Consider the following 21,648-nt stretch of genomic DNA (forward strand, 5'->3'; position numbering starts at 1 on the left):
ACAACAGAACATCAAAATATATGAAAGTCCTGATAAATAAAATGTATAAAAATACAAACTTAAGATATGAAACTTAAAGTCCTTTGAACAAAAAGACAATAACAAAAAGAAATAAACAAAGAGTGCATCCAACAGGGAGGTTGTAGAGCGCCCTCTGGTGGACAGACTATGCAAGGCCAACACTCAGAACAACGGTTGAAGGGGGTTTCGTCCGTTTCTGATTTCATTTTTTAAATATTCATTTATCGGCCGTTTATAAATGCAGATACCGATAGGTTTGGAAAATGCCTAATATCGGCCGATAATGTCGGGCTCTACTTTAAACAGCCGGAGAAGAGCGAGAAGAAGAGCGGCAAAGAAATTAGAGCATGAGAGAAAAATGAGTCACAGAGTAACGTAAGTTGTATCTTGTTTCAGATAGAAACTCACAACAGTATCTTTATGTCATTTTATAAAAGCAACTCCAACTTTGAAATTCTTTAATATTAATAATTATTAAAACAAAGATCCAACAGTTGATTAATCAATTGGAATAAAAATACTTTTCCCAGCTTGTCAAAAGTCAACATGTTCTTATGCACGAGACGTATCGAGGTGCATTTTCTATTGAAGAAAAATTAAAACTCTAAAATATTTTTCAACTCTATAGAAATTACCTGGTGCTCCCGGCTCTGAGGCTTCTTCATCTTCGTCTTCAGCGTCTCGTTGCTCCGGCGTGGTGACGTTATAGTGCTTCTCCCGGGTGTGGGTGAGCAGGTGCTGCCGGAGGGCGTGCGGCACGTGGAAGCTCTTGCAGACGCGGCGTCCCTCTCTCGGCCTCGCCGCCTCGGGTGTTGCTTTACGCTTGGGATTTTCGCCGTCCGCTGCGGGAGAGCGTGCACGCCGCCTTGAGTGGAGGGTCCGGTCGCGCGGACGCACGGACGACGAATCGCACGGCTCGGTCTCCCGCTCCGACGACTCGGGGCGGCTCGGCGCGCCCTTCGTCGCGCCGCAGTTGTAGCGCTGGTGTCGGGTGACGTTGCTCCGCTTCGCGAAGGACTTCCCGCAGTTCTCGCAGCGGTGGGGTGGCGGCTCAGACGTCGCAACTTCCTGCTGCTCCGCTTCGTTTCCATCGGGCGAGTCAAGAAAGAGAGAGAGAGAGAGAGAATGAGAGAGAGAGAGAGGGGAAGAAAACGCACCGTTAAAAGTTCTCTCTCTCTCTCTCTCTCATGTTCTTATTCACGAGACGTATCGAGGTGCATTTTCTATTGAAGAAAATTAAAACTCTATAGAAATTACCTGGCGCTCCCGGCTCCGAGGCTTCTTCTTCTTCTTCTTCTTCAGCGTCTCGTTGCTCCGGTGCGGCGACGTTGTCCCAAGAGCCGTTGGGCGGTTTTGCGTCCTCCTCCTGGCTCGGCGCCTCCGCGTCAGGCTCGGCCTCCGTTTTGAGCGCCTCGGACAGCTCGTGGTCCCGCGGGAACGGCGCGGCCCCGTCCCCCGGAGGCGCCGAGCTTACCTTCCAGTCGGGGTTTTCGTTGTCGCGGCCGTCGACGGCTTCTTCTTTGCACGGCTGGAGCTCCGCCGCGGCGTCTGTGTCGGTGTCGCGCCAGTGCGGCTCCTGTTTTATCGCGTCCGCCGGCTGTGGATCGTAGAGGTGATAAAATTAACCAAATAATCGACGCATCGAAGCGTAAAGGTACTTTATTGGTCACCTACACATACGTGTAGCGAAATTCATTCTCTGCATTTAACCACTCCCTCAAGCATGCAGCCAATCACAGCGCCCGGGGGACCAACTCCAGATCAAGGGAAATGACTGGAGAACCTAGTACTAGGTGTGGGAATCACCAGAGGCCTCACGATACGATATCATCACGATACTTATGTCACGATACGATATTATTGCCATTTTAAACATATTGCAATAATCTGCGATATATTGCAATGTATTTACCTTTTTTCCAACTTCAGATTTTTCCCAGTTTCAAATGATGTCCCCCCCCAAAAGGAAAATGTTGTCAACATCTTGTTTTATCAAAAAAACATACTTTTCTCCGTTTGTTCATCTCACTTCAGTTATATTGCTACAAAATGGGATTGTCAAGCAGACGGACTGACCAACACATATATCATAAAAGATCGATACTTGGCGTCTGTGTATCGATACAGTATTGCCACGGAAAATATTGCGATACTATGCTGTATCGATTTTTTCCCCCACCCCCACCTAGTACATGTACTAGGTTCATGCACACAGAGAATTTCGCTAGATGTACAGTACAGGCCAAAAGTTTTGGACACACCTTCTCATTCAATGCCTTTTATTTTCATGACTATTTACATTGTAGATTCTCACTGAAGGCATCAAAACTATGAATGAACACATATGGAATTATGTACTTAACAAAAAAGTGTGAAATAAGTGAAAACATATATTATATTTTAGATTCCTCAAAGTAGCCACCCTTTGCTTTTTTTATTAATAAGGGAACAAATTCCACTAATTAACCCTGACAAAGCACACCTGTGAAGGTAAAACCATTTCAGGTGACTACCTCATGAAGCTCATTGAGAGAACACCAAGGGTTTGCAGAGTTATCAAAAAAAGCAAAGGGTGGCTACTTTGAAGAATCTAAAATATAAGACATGTTTTCAGTTATTTCACACTTTTTTGTTAAGTACATAATTCCATATGTGTTCATTCATAGTTTTGATGCCTTCAGTGAGAATCTACAATGTAAATAATCATGAAAATAAAGAAACACATTGAATGAGAAGGTGTGTCCAAACTTTTGGCCTGTACTGTATGTGTATGTGACAATAAAGTAGCTTTATGCTGCTGCGTGGACACGGACGATGCTGCATCGATAACCGGCCGGGCCATAGTCGATTATTTCGGTTTACAATTTTATGTAGTCCTAACAACCTTTCTGTTTACATATTCTGGTATGTTTTTGCACATTCAGGAAGTGCCATGGGCTCAGTGCTGTCTAGTTTTATGTATCCAATTTAGTATTACAGCACTGCAGAATGTGTTGTTTTTGAAGCTTGAAAAGCTATGAATTAAATATCCTACATGGCTTTAACGGAAAAAATGCATTTGACGCATAGTGATGCATCGAGATATCGAATCGCTGACATGATGATCGTAATTGAATCGATTCGGAGGATCAGTGAAGATTCACACCTCTAGCGGATTCCCAGAGGAGATGCCGGCCTCCGGCTGCTCATCCTCCTGCGGCCGCTCGTCCTCCGCCTCCAACTCGACCTCGACGCTGGCGTAGCTCTGCTCGGCTGCCGGATGAACGATCCACCCGTTGGGTCCGGGAGTTCTCGCGCAGTCGGTCTGGCGGACGACGGCTGAGAAGTCGCCTGAGGAGACAAGTCGATTCACGAAGCACAGTTAATCCTCCCCCCAACTTCCACTACCTCCTATAACAGTCGTTATGTACTGACTGTCCTAGGGCTGTCCTCGACTAAAGAAATCCTTAGTCGACGAACACTTAAAGGATTTTGTCGACTGATCGATTAGTTGATTTAATTGACAGAGCTGTGAGCTTTGAGAGGTGGTTAAGACTAGAAAAGCACAATATAAATGTAGTTAATTAACCATCTGTAAAACTGAGTTTCTCCACAATTAATCCTGCAAAAGCACCACTTTAAATCTTGTGTTTACCATAAATGTGCTCAGAAGTTTCTTGGAAATAAGTAATTAAGCATGAATAAGCATAAAAAATGACTAATCGACTGAAGAAATCTTAGTCGACTAAGACCAAAATGACCGATTAGTCGACTAATCGACTAAGAGGTGGCAGCCCTAGACTGTCCACTGGGCCACTGCTTACACTGTTTACTGGCTATATTAGCCCATATGCACAACCCCTCCCTCCCTCCCTCCATCCATCCATCCATCCATCCATCCCCCAGCCTGGACTGAAGTCTAACCAGTCCCTCCAGAAAAACGTGACTATGCGATCGCATAATTCAACGCATAAATCAGCCAAAGTGCGGCATATTTATTCAAATATGCCGCACTTTCGCCGCATAAATTGCAGATTTCCACGCAAAATATGCGGTGCTTGCTTGATTTCATAATCCCCGAATTTCCGTTGCAAAAAAAGTCCCATAATATATCTTAGCAGAAAGTTGGAAAAATGTTGCGTTGACTTCACGCAAGAGCAGCCAATTACCCCTGTTGCCATGGGAACGTTATGAAGTGACGTAATTACGTGACGTGAACATCATCGAAAAGCAGGGTGTTGGGTTGGGGGGGGGGAATCACTTATTTTTTTTCATCAAACTGCAGTTTTTGCAAGTTCCCGCAAATTTAAGCGCATGAAATTGCGTAAATATCCCGCATATTCCATCTCATTTTTTTAAAGAAAACGTGCCGCATAATCAAGGATTTTCGCCCGCAACAATCACAAAAAAACTTTTCTGGAAGGACTGAATATCGTATCGTGACGTAAGTATTGTGATGATATCGTAGGGTGAGACCTCTGATGATTCCCAAACAAAAAGCTCTCTACAGCGGCTTTTTTTTTTTTTTTTTATAATATCAAGTGTAATTTTTCTGGAAGGACTGTCTAACTTAATACTTGAACAAAGGCTGTAACCCTATTACTTCCTTGTACTATTGGACTTATTTGCACTACCGCCATGCCACACAATCTCATAGAGCACCTTACCATGCATCCCTTAGTACATTCATGTGGATTTTTAGATTTATTTTATTGAGTATCTTTTCTTTTCTTGTCCATATTATTCATGTGGATCTGTCATTTTATCATCCTGTTTATGATGTAGGTGTATGTTGTGTTTGTGATGTCTTTAAGCTACTGGGATCAACAAAGTATCTCTCTCTCGCTCTCTCTCTCTCTCTATCTCTATATTGATCTAATCCACTGCAGCGGCTTCAAAGAGCTTAGAAAAAAAGACCCCTGGCACACGCAGATAACCAATCCTCTTATTTAATGTGGGGCAAAAAAAAAAAAAAAAAAAAAAAAGCACGTTTCATCGGCGGCCCTGCTGCTGCAGCGCTGGCGGAGGTGTGTTGGCACCATCCTGTGGCGTTCAGAGGACGAGGCACTGAAGCACCACATCGTGTTGGAAATAACAGAGTCACATTTTTCTTTTAGAGTGCTCATATTATGCTCATATTCAGGTTCATAATTGTATTTAGAGGTTATATCAGAATAGGTTTACATGGTTTAATCTTCAAAAAACACCATATTTTTTGTTGTACTGCACATTGCTGCAGCTCCTCTTTCCACCCTGTGTGTTGAGCTCTCTGGTTTAGCTACAGAGTGAGACATCTTGCAAATGTGCAGTAGCTAGGTAAGGACTACTAGCCAGTCAGAAGCAGAGTATGAGGGCGTGCCCTGACAGCAGCTAGGTAAGGACTACTAGCCAGTCAGAAGCAGAGTATGAGGGCGTGCCATGCTAGCAGCTGGGCGAGCATTATAACGTGTGTTATAAAGTGACCCATTTATTTATTTATTTGAAAGAAAAGGGGGACAATACATATTAATGAACATTTTCACAAATGTAAATATGCCAGATTATAGCTTTAGGCTAATTTCTATCTAAAGACCCCCTGGCAGGTTGGTGTTACACACAAATTAATGAATACATACAAAGACACTATATGCAGACTATATACAAAAGGGACAAGGAGAAGAACAGTGATCACATCATGTTAAAACAAACAACAACAACAACCAGAGTGGACAACAAGGGACATATAGAAAACAAGAAAGCATCGACTATAGTGAACAAACCACAAACTGTCCTGATATTACACTGATCCATATTACACCATTCTATGTTGCACTGACCCACATTACACTGACCCCTATAGCACAACCCATATTACACTAATAATTGTGTCCCTTTTTATAACACTAACTCTGTTTTAAGTCTGATATATAATGATTAACTAAACATGATCACAAGTCTGTATGTCCCTCAACCACACTTTTAAATGACTCCTAAAGATAGAAAGACTTGTGCTTTCCCTCACTGACAGTGGAATGCTATTCCAGAAACGCACTCCCTGATATGACAGAACGTTCTGTGAAAAGGCGGTCCGCCTAAATGCCAATTCACAAATCACCTCTCATAGTGGCTCTAGTCACTCGAGACCCAGCAACACTGCTATACTTTTGTTTTATAAAATCGCTCAATGGTGGAGGCGCCAGACCATGTATAACCTTATAGATTAGGCAGGCTGATTTAAATAATTTGGAATTAACCAAATTTAAAAACTTATATTTTTCTAAAATTTGACAATGGTGATATGACAAAGGTTTCTTGTCTAATATTTTCAATGCTCTTTTGTAACATACTTCAGTTGGCCCAATAGCTGCATGACTCGTATAAGACCAACTTGTGATACAGTACTCAATATGAGCTAGTATCATAGAATGCAGCAATGTGATCGCTGCTATATCCGTTAATGATGTACGAATATGTCTAAAATTCCGTATATTAACATTTACCGTTTTCACTACTTTTTTAACATGTTTTTTTAAAAGGATAGTTTTGAGTCCATGTTTGTCTCTGAAGTAAAGGCTGGACTACAATAGAGCTGTTTGGAGCAGTATGTGAACAGGGTTTTCTGTTGGAGATGGTAAGTCCCTTTGGGGGGGACTTTGGGCTTTTTCACTTTGTAAACCTACAACGTGCCCAAAAAAGATACATAACAGCAAAGGGAACAAGCCAAAAAGCATAATATGAGCACTTTAAATGAAGCGCATTCATTTAGAACAGTAAACGGTCCGTTTTCGCCAAAAGTTAGTAGGTGTCCTACAACATTTTTATTTATTTTTTTAAATGGACACCCTGCAGCCAATCAGAATCGAGGATTCACCCAGACCGCGGCATAAATGTATTTATCAGCTGCTCACCGTCCTGTTGCGGCCTCCGAGCTGGTCCCGGGTCTGCTGGTTCCTTCAGACAGTCCACCAGTAAGACCGAGAGCTGCCTGAAGCCCGGCGGAGACGGACCGCCCGGCGACGCCATCATCTCCGCGGCGGTCGGTCAGAGCAGCATCGGCACGCAGCAGACCTGAAAGACACGGGGTTATCACTCACCACGGCAAAACGGGGAGCATCTCGGAACAGTCTTTACACCAAGCAAGACTAAATGTCCAAAAAACTGGGAGTGAGATCCTAAGAGTCTCGCTAGAGTCGGGGTGCTCCTGTCGTCCCAATCGTTTGGTTTGTAAGGTGGTCATTAAAAGGTGCTCCAAGCGATGTTGGGTGACGTCGCTTCTTGTTGACGTTCGAAGTATTGTCAAACAAAATGGAGGCTAGCTCGCCCCTCCCCCTCCCTTCCTTGCACTAAGCCCCAAACCCCTACCCCAAATCCTTCTTGTCGGTTATTGGCTGGAAAGCTGTGACACTGTTATGTTTGGTGGTGCAGGTTGGCACAGTTTGTTTTTGTTGGCGTTTGTGGAGCCTGGGCTGTCTACAGAGACCGTGTTTTTTACAGTGTGTTCAGGGGACAGGCAGCTAGCAGATAGTGAGGAGATGTTTTTTACAGTGTGTTCAGGGGACAGGCAGCTAGCTGATAGTGAGGAGATGTTTTTTACAGTGTGTTCAGGGGACAGGCAGCTAGCAGATAGTGAGGAGATGTTTTTTACAGTGTGTTCAGGGGACAGGCAGCTAGCAGATAGTGAGGAGATGTTTTTTACAGTGTGTTCAGGGGACAGGCAGCTAGCAGATAGTGAGGAGGTGTTTTTTACAGTGTGTTCAGGGGACAGGCAGCTAGCAGATAGTGAGGAGATGTTTTTTTACAGTGTGTTCAGGGGACAGGCAGCTAGCAGATAGTGAGGAGATGTTTTTACAGTGTGTTCAGGGGACAGGCAGCTAGCAGATAGTGAGGAGATGTTTTTACAGTGTGTTCAGGGGACAGGCAGCTAGCAGATAGTGAGGAGATGTTTTTTTTTTTTTTTTTTTACAGCGTGTTCAGGGGACAGACAGCTAGCAGATAGTGAAGAGATGTTTTTTACAGTGTGTTCAGGGGACAGGCAGCTAGCAGATAGTGAGGAGGTGTTTTTTTACAGTGTGTTCAGGGGACAGGCAGCTAGCAGATAGTGAGGAGATGTTTTTACAGTGTGTTCAGGGGACAGGCAGCTAGCAGATAGTGAGGAGATGTTTTTTACAGTGTGTTCAGGGGACAGGCAGCTAGCAGATAGTGAGGAGATGTTTTTTTTTTTTTACAGCGTGTTCAGGGGACAGACAGCTAGCAGATAGTGAAGAGATGTTTTTTACAGTGTGTTCAGGGGACAGGTAGCTAGCAGATAGTGAGGAGATGTTTTTTACAGTGTGTTCAGGGGACAGGTAGCTAGCAGATAGTGAGGAGGTGTTTTTTACAGTGTGTTCAGGGGACAGGCAGCTAGCAGATAGTGAGGAGATGTTTTGTACAGTGTGTTCAGGGGACAGGCAGCTAGCAGATAGTGAGGAGATGTTTTTACAGTGTGTTCAGGGGACAGGCAGCTAGCAGATAGTGAGGAGATGTTTTTTTTTTTTTTTTTACAGCGTGTTCAGGGGACAGACAGCTAGCAGATAGTGAAGAGATGTTTTTTACAGTGTGTTCAGGGGACAGGTAGCTAGCAGATAGTGAGGAGATGTTTTTTACAGTGTGTTCAGGGGACAGGTAGCTAGCAGATAGTGAGGAGATGTTTTTTACAGTGTGTTCAGGGGACAGGCAGCTAGCAGATAGTGAGGAGATGTTTTTTTACAGTGTGTTCAGGGGACAGGCAGCTAGCAGATAGTGAGGAGATGTTTTATACAGTGTGTTCAGGGGACAGGTAGCTAGCAGATAGTGAGGAGATGTTTTTTACAGTGTGTTCAGGGGACAGGTAGCTAGCAGATAGTGAGGAGATGTTTTTTACAGTGTGTTCAGGGGACAGGTAGCTAGCAGATAGTGAGGAAATGTTTTTTACAGTGTGTTCAGGGGACAGACAGCTAGCACATAGTGAAGAGATGTTTTTTACAGTGTGTTCAGGGGACAGGCAGCTAGCAGATAGTGAGGAGATGTTTTTTACATTGAAAATGAACTTTTTCCAACACTTTTTTTTTAAATTGACGGTCCATAAACATAACTTACATGACATTAAGTAAAGTTGAGTGAATGTACTGAGTCACATTCCGCCACTATTGTTAATAGCTACTAAATGTGTGTGTGTGTGTGTGTGTGTGTGTGTGTGTGTGTGTGTGTGTGTGTGTGTGTGTGTGTCCCCATCTATGAGGCTAACCTTAGCCCCAGTTTTTGGGCTCCAAACATTAAGCGGCTATCCACACACATAGGCGGTTAACTTTGGCTGTCCCGGTTGGAGTTGTTCACTGTATGGTGAAAGGCAAACTGTATAAGTACATGGAGAGAAAATCATCTTCAGAACTTGCGCGCACACGCACACACACACACACACAGACAACTGTATGGTGAAAGGCAAACTGTAAGTACATGGAGAGAAAATCATCTTCAGAACTTAGGCACACGCACACACACACACACACACACACACACACACACACAGACATACAGACACATACAGACACATACAGACACATACAGACAGGCACACACACAACTGTATGGTGAAAGGCAATCTGTAAGTACATGGAGAGAAAATCATCTTCAGAACTTACACACACACACACACACACACACACACACACACAGACACATGCACACACACACAGACACACACATGCACACACACACATGCACACACACAGACCCACACATGCACACAAACATGCACAGGCACACTAACACACACGCACACCTCACGCGCGCGCGCGAACACACACACACACACACACACACACACACACACACACACATGCACACACATATACACAAACATGCACATGCACGCACATACAGACGCAAGCGCGCACACACACACACACAACTGCATAGTGAAAGGCAAACGTACATGGAGAGAACTTACCAAACGGAGCTAACGGCCAGTCTTTTCCCGGGCTAACGTTTGAGCTAAACTGCCGCTGAAGACGAATCCCCGCTTCGTATGATAATAACCACATCAATAAATGTCCACTCGTGTCTGTAGTCTTTCTCCTTGTAAGACGTGTCTCTCGTCTTTTCATGACGAGAGTACAATTCTGAAAAAAACAGGATAAAAATGTACAAAACAAACGAAAGAGAAGCCGTGGATAAGGTAAATTATCAAACACGAGCGAATGTTCTCTTCCGGGTTTAGTAGTTGAAGGACTGGTTGTCTCAACCAATCGGCTGCGAGATAGTGAAGATGAGGCGGGAGATTTAACACCAATCACTGTGTCGTTTGGTTACATGGAGACGGCAACTCGTGTAGGTCACAACTAATAGAATACGCGTTTTGTCCTACAGATTTTATTATGCTGTCTATTCGTTAAAAAACGCATTTAACGTTTAATAACCTTTTCAAACGTATTCATTATTATATGATTATAAATAAGGAAGACGTGCTTAAAATGTAAGTGAATTAAACATATTCCCATAGAGTTCCCTAAACTCCACTAGATGGAGCCACGCAATCAGCCTTTGTCTCTTCAAAGGGGCTTTGATTCAAATGGATGGTTTGTAATCATTTAAAAATTATACAGTATGGCTCACTGAGACACAAGTACAATATATTTATATAGTAAACAGAAGAGAATTCTGTGCGAAATGCTCGGTTTGGATTTGTAAATGTGCAGATACACACAGAAACAGAGACACACACAGACACACACAGACACGCACACACACACGCACACACAGACACAGAGAGACACACATACTGACACACAAACACAGACACACACAAACATATACACAGACACAGAGACACACACACAAACACAGACACACACAGAGACAGACTATCGCATATACACACACACGCACACACAAGCACACACACGCACACAGACACACATACACACACAGACACAGAGAGACACACATTCTGACACACACACAGACAAACACAGACACACACAAACATACACACAGACACAGAGACACACATATAGTGACACGCACACACAGACACAGAGTGACACACACAGTGACACACACAGACAATTACAGACACACACACAAACACACACACAGACACAGAGTGACACACACATAATGACACACACACACAGACAATTACAGACACACACACACAAACACACACACAGACACAGAGAGACACACACAGACAGACATAAGCACACAGACACACACACACACACAGAGACACACACAGTGACACAGACAATTACAGACACACACAGAAAAACACAGACACACACACAAACAAACAGACACAGAAGCACAGAGAGACTCACACACCAAACACACAGACAGACAGACAGACAGACAGACACACACACACACACACACACACACACACACACACACACACACACACACACACACACACAGAGACAGAGAGACACATAGTGACACACACACAGACAATTACAGACACACACACAAACACACACAAACATACACACACAGAGACACACATATAGTGACACACACAGACAAACACAGACACACACAAACATACACACACAGACACAGAGACACACACATAGTGACACACACACATACAATTACAGACACACACACAAACACACACAAACATACACACACAGAGACACACATATAGTGACACACACAGACAAACACAGACACACACAAACATACACACACAGACACAGAGACACACACATAGTGACACACACACATACAATTACAGACACACACACAAACACACACACAGACACAGAGACACACACATAGTGACACACACACAGACAATTACAGAGACACACACAAACACACACAGACACAGAGAGACACACATAGTGACACACACACACACACACATAGACAATCACAGACACACACATAGACAAACAGACACAGAAGCACAGAGAGACTCACACACCAAACACACAGACAGACAGACAGACACACACACACACAGACAGACACACACACACACACACACACACACACACACACACACACACACACACACACACACACACACACACACAGACACACACATGCGTTGATAATTTGCTCTTTTAAAGACCAACATTTTCTGAAGTCCCTTTGAAGTAACTTTTACTGATGTTGTTGATTTGCGAGCCTCAATTATGCACTTCATGTCAAATTCAGTGAATGTCTCCTCGCGGTCACCTAGCTCTCATTACCTTGTGCGTGCGCTGAAAATATATTTTCAGTGTTCCTATTCAGCCCTGGGACGTCTGAAAGTATAGGCTGGGAACCAAATTCATTACTATCTGTAAGAGGCAATTAGTGCCCTTGCACAAGATGTAATACGTCTCCATAACAGCAGGCGGTGCTAATAATAATAATAATAATAATATGACAGTAACGTTAAGGCCACACCCTCCACCTTGACCCCCCCCTCTCCTCCTCAATAGCTACAGACACAGAAATGGCACATCCTAAGGAAAGCTCATTGCGGGACTGGCTCTAGTGGCTGTAGTTCTGCACCAAGACTGAATTTTGGGAAAGAGACTTCAGATACAGTATTAGAGGACCACTAAGGTCTATATAAAAGAGACTTCAGATACAGTATTAGGGGACCACCAAGTCTTATATAAAAGAGACTTCAGATACAGTATTAGGGGACAACTAAGGTCTATATAAAATAGACTTCAGATACAGTATTAGGGGACCACTAAGGTCTATATAAAAGAGACTTCAGATACAGTATTAGGGGACCACTAAGGTCTATATAAAAGAGACTTCAGATACAGTATTAGGGGACCACTAAGGTCTATATAAAAGAGACTTCAGATACAGTATTAGGAGACCACTAAGGTCTATATAAAAGAGACTTCAGATACAGTATTAGAGGACCACTAAGGTCTATATAAAAGAGACTTCAGATACAGTATTAGGGGACCACTAAGGTCTATATAAAAGAGACTTCAGATACAGTATTAGGAGACCACTAAGGTCTATATAAAAGAGACTTCAGATACAGTATTAGAGGACCACTAAGGTCTTTATAAAAGAGACTTCAGATACAGTATTAGGGGACCACTAAGGTCTATATAAAAGAGACTTCAGATACAGTATTAGAGGACCACTAAGGTCTATATAAAAGAGACTTCAGATACAGTATTAGGGGACCACCAAGTCTTATATAAAAGAGACTTCAGATACAGTATTAGGGGACAACTAAGGTCTATATAAAATAGACTTCAGATACAGTATTAGGGGACCACTAAGGTCTATATAAAAGAGACTTCAGATACAGTATTAGGGGACCACTAAGGTCTATATAAAAGAGACTTCAGATACAGTATTAGGGGACCACTAAGGTCTATATAAAAGAGACTTCAGATACAGTATTAGGGGACCACTAAGGTCTATATAAAAGAGACTTCAGATACAGTATTAGAGGACCACTAAGGTCTATATAAAAGAGACTTCAGATACAGTATTAGGGGACCACCAAGTCTTATATAAAAGAGACTTCAGATACAGTATTAGGGGACCACTAAGGTCTATATAAAAGAGACTTCAGATACAGTATTAGGGGACCACTAAGGTCTATATAAAAGAGACTTCAGATACAGTATTAGGGGACAACTAAGGTCTATATAAAATAGACTTCAGATACAGTATTAGGGGACCACTAAGGTCTATATAAAAGAGACTTCAGATACAGTATTAGGGGACCACTAAGGTCTATATAAAAGAGACTTCAGATACAGTATTAGGGGACCACTAAGGTCTATATAAAAGAGACTTCAGATACAGTATTAGGGGACCACTAAGGCCTATATAAAAGCATCCAAAAAGCAGCATGTCATGGGACCTTTAAGTGGGTATATGGAAATCCTGGAGCTTTCTTAGTGGGTGTACCTGCATATCACGTAGACTACACCACTGACTATCTAGATGACGATGATGCTGCACTTGTGGAGTCAACTCTGGATTACTTCTTGCGAGGAGAACTTTTTCCCAGCCTTGTGAACACCAAAACACCGACTTTGGCAAGCAGAGCAAAATCTCCTGCGGCTCAATTAGAGAAGATGATGTTTGAGTCAGAGCTCCAGTTTGGGAAGTCATTTTTTTATGTACAACAAACTGTAAAAGTGATTTTCACACGGGACAAAAAAAAAAAAACATGGAAGCTACACCATTTTTTTTTTACACTTTAAACAAAGTGATGCACAGATCAGGGCTTTGCAATTAATCAAATTTCGAGCGCGATTTCAGCTCCTAACGATCACAAAAACAACCAAAAATATTTTGCACATTATATTTAGCAAGCGACCTCTTATTTTCTCTTGTTTTCTGAAGTTCAAACAGGAAAATTGGGAAGAAACAGGGAAATGTCTTCATACACACACACACACACACACACACACACACACACACACACACACACACACACACAGAGCTGGCAGGTCAGCATTAGCACACAGATTGCCTGCCAGTGGTTTTGTGCGTCCTGCTGAGACCCGGGAGGGTTCCAGTCAGCCGAGATGACGCCGACATGTTTGCAGGGAAATAAAGTCGCAGCAGGAAACCTCTCCGGTCTCCAGATCGTGTCGAAGAACGCACTCGAGAGCTCAAAGGTTCCCCTTTCTCCTTTCATGGTTCAGACAGCGAGCCATGGGGGGGTGGGGAGGGAGGTGTGTGTAGGGAATAGGAATGAGCACACTGACACCGAAAATACTTCAATACTAGAAACACCATTCGTTACTGAGGTGTATTTTCATCCTATTTTATCTGATCATTCTATAACTTGTATTTAGGCCATATCTGAACTATCTATATGTAGTTAGAAGTGATGAACTTTAGCCTACTTTCAGAGGACACCTCTCTGGAAACATCTGAAAAGTGTTATCAATGGAGCCCCCAAGATGGAGAAAGAAGGCCAGTTGGCTTGTAGCCATTGGTCAATTATTGATCCAACCCCCACCTTATGTTACCCAAAGCATAGTACATATATACCATGTTCAAACAAAGAAAGTCAGAGGACCTTCAGAAAATCTGGGAAAACGGTCCTCTCCGTATTGTAAATTGATGCTGAATTATTTTATGTAAATAAACCTTTTTAATCAAGAAACAGCATCAGCGGATTCCTCACCACACAACATTACAGGATCGCTACCAAATACGCTACATTACATTATTTCGTGCAGTTGGATTTTTTTTCCCCCGCCGGCATAACACGCACTGCTGAATGTGAAGAGACGAGGTGCAGTCAGCATTTCACACGGAAAGAGAGACAAGTTTTGAAACATTAATTACCATGACTTTGAAGAAAAGATTCTTTTTTTCTTTTAATCATCTTGTGACCCCTTTTAACGCTGCCGAAGTTGGCTCCCGAGTCGCAGCTTCTGATTCAGCAGGGAAACATAAGTTACATCGCTGAGTGACTGATCCTACTGTATTAGTGGTCACTGTATTGAAAGCGTGTTAGTCATTAAAGGGGTGATAGATGGTATTTCACACTGTTCCTTAAGGTCTCCTAATAGGGTATGTAACATTGGTTGGGCTGAAAATTGCCCGAATGCTATTTTATGGGCCCATAACTACCCTGTGAATATGGCCCTATTTGTAACAAGAGCTTTTCTTCCAAATATGGTATGAACATGAATATTTAGATGAGCTGTGCGCTGATTGGTTTGAGCGAACCACATACACATACACTGGAGACTCAACAGCAGGTCTCATATTTCAGACACTGCAATGTTTCGTTACTAAATTGACTTCTGAGACTTTTTTATCCGAGAAATCAACTATATAAAGCTCAAATATGGGCCGTTTTACGAAAATTGATGGCTAATTGCAAATTTGGTAAGACGTGTCGGATTTCAGGAGGTCCACACAGTCTGACGAGACAGCGGCAGCCCCGCTGCGCTCCATACCCAGGAGAAAGTCACCGTTTCTGGGTTACTGGACAACCGGGGCTCGGGGCTCCGCGGAGCTGGTCCGCAGCTGGCATAACTATAATATATTTGCAGTTTGAATTTCACTTGCCACTTATATTACAGCTACATTAAGGTCTTACAAAGAAATGGTGATTAGGTGTAAACCGAGCCCTAGGTATCCTGCTCTGCCTTTGAGAAAATGAAAGCTCAGCTGGGACAATCTGGAATCTTTTCCTTATGAGGTCATAAAGAGCAAGGTTATATCCCCTTTCTCTGCTTTGCTCGCCCTGAGAATTTGGCCCGCCCATGAGAGAGAGAGAGAGACATCATGGCTTTCAAACGAGGAAAGTGGCAGTTGGTCAAGGCCACACCCCCACCCTCCACCTTGCCCCCCCTCTCCTCCTCAATAGCTACAGACACAGAAATGGCACATCCTAAGGAAAGCTCATTGTGGGACTGGCTCTAGTGGCTGTAATTCTGCACCAAGGCTGAGTTTCGGGAAAGAGACGTCAGATACAGTATTAGGGGACCACTAAGGTCTATATAAAAGAGACTTCAGATACAGTATTAGGGGACCACTAAGGTCTATATAAAAGAGACTTCAGATACAGTATTAGGGGACCACTAAGGTCTATATAAAAGAGACTTCAGATACAGTATTAGGGGACCACTAAGGTCTATATAAAAAGAGACTTCAGATACAGTATTAGGGGACCACTAAGGTCTATATAAAAGAGACTTCAGATACAGTATTAGGGGACCACTAAGGTCTATATAAAAGAAACTTCAGATACAGTATTAGGGGACCACTAAGGTCTATATAAAAGAGACTTCAGATACAGTATTAGGGGACCACTAAGGTCTATATAAAAGCATCCAAAGCATTGACGGCGGGTACTCTGTTGAAGTTTAAAACTATTGGACCTGCCATAACCAATCACTAACGTTTGGTCATTGGATGACCTCAACGTCATCGTTCTCAGCCACTCCCTCTGTTCGCTGATTGGACCGCCAAAGGAAAACCCCAAGAATATACCGTAAACCCAGAGAGGTGTAATGAAGGAAAATGAAAATTGAGCCAGCTGTACAACCGTCAGCACGGGCTCATAATTAGGCCGCTTAAACGCTAACATTTACTTGGTGACATCTGTAGTACGTGGGCATGATAACATAGCTAATGTTTGCTCCTTCCTTACATTATTAATCATTTCCTTCCTCCTCCTTTGTGTCCATATCTAAGATCAAATAAAATAAGATTAAAAAAAAGATGAGATAAGAGTTATTGCAGCCAAGTGGAACAACAGAAATAATTACAGATAAGTATAGAAAGTAACAGAAATAAATAATAATACATCTCATCCTTTCTTCCTATCTCTCTCTCTCCATCTGTTTCTATTTTTCCTCTGGACTTCTTTTCCTCTCCCTCTATCCTGCTAATTGGCTTCTGATGCATTTTTAATGTTCAGCCACCCAAACCACACTCTGCCTGCCACTGTGTGTGTGCGTGTGTTTGTGTGTGTGTGTTTGTGCGTGTGTTTGTGTGTGTGTTTGTGGAATTTTGTGTTGAAAGTCAATTTGTACATATCTTTTCTTGCTTCAGTCCACACTCCCAGCGGACGCCTTAATGGGCAGAGAGAGAGAGAGAGAGAGAGAGAAAGAAGGAGGGAGAGACAGAGAGAGCGATAGAGAGAGAGAGAGAGAGAGAGAGAGAGAGAGAGAGGAGACAGTCAGACAGTAGAGTGTCTGGTCGAGTTGCTGCTAAAGTTTGTGGTCAACACAAAGTGTTTTGACGCCCGTTTCGCTTCCTTAAATCCGGCGTCTGGCGAACTGGGTCACTCACGTATGAGTGAGAGTCTTCTCATACTCGTGGGTTCAATTTATCATTAAATGGGTAAAAAAATAAATAAAACAATATCAAGTGAGGACATTTTTTGCGCCTCATTAATACCTCACAGAACACCGGGAGTTCCTTCCAATGGTTAGTTAGTTTGCTATTGTGTGGTTGTGCTTTGCCAAATCTTCCTCCACAGCGCTGCGGAGGAAGGTCTGGCAGTTTTCGATTGTGATTGGTTTTCCTCTAAATGAAAAACAAGTGAACGTGTCTGTCTGTGTGTGTTTCTGTCTGTGTGTGTCCATGTCTGTGTTTGTCTGTCTGTCTGTATGTATGTGTGTGTTTGTCTCTGTCTGTCTGCGTGTGTCTGTCTGTCTGACTACTGTCTTTGTGTCTGTCTGTGTGTGTGTGTGTGTGTCTGTCTGTCTGTTGTTTTCCTCTAAATGAAAAACAAGTGAATAAATGTGTAAATGAACGAGAAAGATAACAAGGGAAAATAGGTCCCAAAATCAATTAAATGGAAGTTAACGAGGTACCACTTGACAGCACCAAACAAATGTGACAAGTAATGAAGAAAACAACTCATTGTTATGATCATCATTGTTTCAAAATGACATGTGTGTGTGCATCATTACACACATTAGGTATGAACACCAATCCAATTCCTGCTGCGCCGACAGACATTAAGTTACCATGAATCTGTGGCTCACTCCAGAGTCAAATGAGATAAAGGATTTCTGAGATAAATGATCAAGCAGGTTTTTGTATTTTAGGATTAACGTATAATGTTCCCTGGCTTCACACATGAACATGTTGGTACTTCTCTACTTGTGAGGACCCTGATTGGCATGAGATTTCTTAGTTGTTTGTCACTTTTTTTCTACATTCGACACCTTTTCCCAAGCTTTTGTCACTTTTTACAACATTGTTGTCGATTTTTGCGAGTTTTTTTTATGCTTTTTTCACATTTTTGTTGCTTTTTGACGTTTTTGTCTATTGTTTGGGTTTTTTTGTCACTTTTTCAAAAATGTTTTTTCGAATGTTCAAAAAAAAAAAAAAAAAAGTGACATTGTTGTTACTTTTTTGACCTTTTTGTCGCTTTTCTTGATGTTTTTTATGCTCTTTTTTGACATGTTTTTGCTTTTTTTTTTTACCTTTTTCAGACATTCCCCGAACCTTTACTTAAACATCTTGTAATTCTAACCCTAAAAGCTGGACTTGAATGGCCTGCTTTTGACTGAAAGTACTGCCAAACAAACACCTTTTCTGCTCACCAGTTCCATTTTCACTTTCTCACAGCCTACCGCATTGAACGCTCCACCTACGTAAACACCTTCCCGTAATCAACGGCGGCGTCATTGCGTCGACCAGCGTAGCACGCGTAGTGCAAGCGTAGGGTTCGGTTCAGTGGAAAAAAAATCTAAGAATTGGCAGAAACCGAACCCCGTCAAAAAGCCCAATATTCGGCCCGAATCCAAAGCCGAATCCTGGATTTGGTGCATCCCTGGTAGGTTTAAAACAGTAACAGTTTTAAGTATTAAAACAAATAGGAATTTTCTCGAGTTATGAAAAAAAAATGGAGCCTGGAATCTTCCAAGCAACAATAAATAAATAACAGAAACATGTATTCAAACAAGGAAAAGGTTACGCAAAGTTCGCAAGCGTGGTCAAAGTTTGAAGACTAGCCCTGAATAATCTATGAGCGTTTCTTTTTTTTTTACATTAAACCTACTATAACTTAAAGCACAGTATTCGACATGAACATTCATATTGTGAGAAGAGTTGATTCCCCACAAAGCAATGCCGAGGTTGAAAGTTCAGTACAAAACTAAAACACTGTCTCCTACGTTGTTGTGACACTGGAGGGGGCGTCTGGGGAAGATCGAATGACTTCAGAAGCCACCTTGGGATTTGGGATACACTGTCAGAATTTGCTGTGTTCATCTATTATGGATGATCTGAAGGGTAATGCTAGCAGATGGAACATCATCTTTTGACATCATATCTTTTCTCCGAGTTCTGCTTCACAATTTATTTACTCCAAAAAACACCAGTGTTGTACTAACATTTCATTCAATTTCACAAATGTAAATGTCATGGGGCTGTCATAGGAACAGGCCGAGGATCGCCAAAGTTGTTAGACTTTGTCCTCTGGGGACTAAGAATGTTTGCACCAATTTTTATTGTAATCCATGAAATTGTTGTTGAGATATTTTCATCTGCAACAAAGCGGGGGACCGATAAACAGACCATCAATGGTGTCCATCCGAAGAGAAAATTATTTCTGATGTAAAAATGTAGGAAAATATCATTTTGTACATGTCGACAGATAGTGTAACAGTTAGCAACAATGTGCCCCAGGATACAAGAGTACAACATTAATTTTACATTTCATGGGGCTTCTGAGTTTCTCAGCATCATGGCTCAGTTGTTTTGCTCGTGTTTATTAAGTAGAACAGCTTCCCCAAGGAGAGCAGAGGTCCTGAGTTCTGCGGGAACAACACAGCCTGTCATTTTACATCATCGCAGCATTGAGAGGTTGTACTAGGCCAAGGCCTCAGCTCCGTCTGCAGCTTTCCTCAGCTTATTTTCTGCCTTCGGGACTGTGGCCTGTAGAAATGTCCAACTGTTTGACTCTATGGACAAACAGTTGCCTAACGATTGCTAAGATGTAAATGCAAACAACTATCTAGTATTTAAAGCAATAGTGCACAAATATTTTATATTAATGGACATTCAAGCCATTGCCACATGAGTCAATACAAAGCTAATTAAGCTCAACAAAACTCTCTCTGTATTTCTCAGTATGGCTATGTTTACAAAATGGTGTCGTCCGGCGACTTTCGCACACACAAGCTTGAGTGGAGATAAATACCTCTTCTGAAGAGTGCATCATGTTTCTTTAATCCTCTGTGTCCTCCTTGGCTACTAGCAACTGTGTGGAGGAGGGGTGGGGGTGGTGCACGATCAACGAAGACTTTCATTATGTGGACGTGTTGTTGTCATCTCGTAGAATTCCTCATGAGGGAGACAGAAACTACGCACTATAGCTTTAAAGCTACAACGTTACACAATATTTTCAACCAGGAAACCCGTGTGTTCCTGTCCCAGGAGTGTTTTAATCCAAACCACGATCTTTTTTATAATCTTAACTAGTCGTTTTGGTGCCTAAACTTACCTGTCACCACCGCATGACGCTCACTTTTTGTAGGCTAAACTTAACTGCAAAGTCCGCTGAAAGGACCAGCAATTCACGGTGCTCTGTACCTGGCTCCAAGTCACTTTTTATTGGCTAAATTTAACTGTAAAGACCACTAAATTTAACTGTTCCTAATTCCTAACTGTGCCTAATTTCGTGGGATATCTTTTGAATGGGTGTGCAAATGTTTTGGTACGATATCATACAAACTTCATGAGAATGCATTGTCCTGATAAATGTCAGTCCAATATTCAGTCTCTTTTAGCTCTGGTTTGGTCTCCACCAACTTCTGACAAAAATATCTGTCTCTTTAGCTGCTCAATGCGCCACTGTGTTCACCAGCATGTGGTTTTCCAGGACACCTCGGTGGCCGGATGCTCGCCACCACCTTGTTTCCTCCGATTATAATCAGGTGTGAACGTGCTTTATCACAATTTTGTCTTTAAAGTTTGGACAACTTGAAAACTCAAAAACAACTAAATCAGATAACTTTAATGGTTTTTTTTACAGTCTGTTGACAGTTGGATCAGATAATATTGGGACCGGAAATCTGTCTCACCCACCTGAAGTCCTCGCTAATCTCAGATCAAAACAACCCAAAACACACACTCATAGACACACACTCTTGGCCCTCCCAACATCTCAAAGTAATTTAGACAAAACAAACAACAGCAGCTCCTGGGAAATAAAGGCAGGATGAAAGAAGAATG

At 42.4% G+C, this 21,648-nt stretch overlaps 2 protein-coding genes across 2 annotated transcripts in view; one reads left to right on the plus strand and one right to left on the minus strand.

The window, feature by feature from the left end:
- Positions 1-21,648, plus strand: part of ccdc171 (coiled-coil domain containing 171) — a 311,435-nt gene that overhangs the window by 48,619 nt on the left and 241,168 nt on the right. The gene's annotated exons all lie outside the window — the stretch shown is intronic.
- On the minus strand, positions 1,174-10,221 carry LOC114545986 (uncharacterized). The gene is made up of 5 exons (XM_028564617.1): positions 9,944-10,221; positions 9,242-9,329; positions 6,888-7,047; positions 3,167-3,351; positions 1,174-1,618 (listed from the first exon to the last, which is right to left on the minus strand). The coding sequence occupies exons 3-5, from the start codon at positions 7,003-7,005 to the stop codon at positions 1,181-1,183; spliced, it is 741 nt and encodes a 246-aa protein (XP_028420418.1). The 5' UTR covers positions 7,006-7,047; positions 9,242-9,329; positions 9,944-10,221; the 3' UTR covers positions 1,174-1,180.

This window comes from Perca flavescens, chromosome 19 (assembly GCF_004354835.1).
Source record: "Perca flavescens isolate YP-PL-M2 chromosome 19, PFLA_1.0, whole genome shotgun sequence".
NCBI lineage: Eukaryota > Metazoa > Chordata > Actinopteri > Perciformes > Percidae > Perca > Perca flavescens.

Bases quoted from the DNA above. Each gene is read 5' to 3' on its own strand.
- LOC114545986 (XM_028564617.1), bottom strand. From the start codon at position 7,005: ATGATGGCGTCGCCGGGCGGTCCGTCTCCGCCGGGCTTCAGGCAGCTC. The intron at 3,352-6,887 runs GTGAGCAGCTGA...TTGTCTCCTCAG, and splicing joins TCGGAGGCCGCAACAGGACG to GCGACTTCTCAGCCGTCGTC. The intron at 1,619-3,166 runs GTGTGAATCTTC...TACGATCCACAG, and splicing joins CCTCTGGGAATCCGCTAGAG to CCGGCGGACGCGATAAAACA.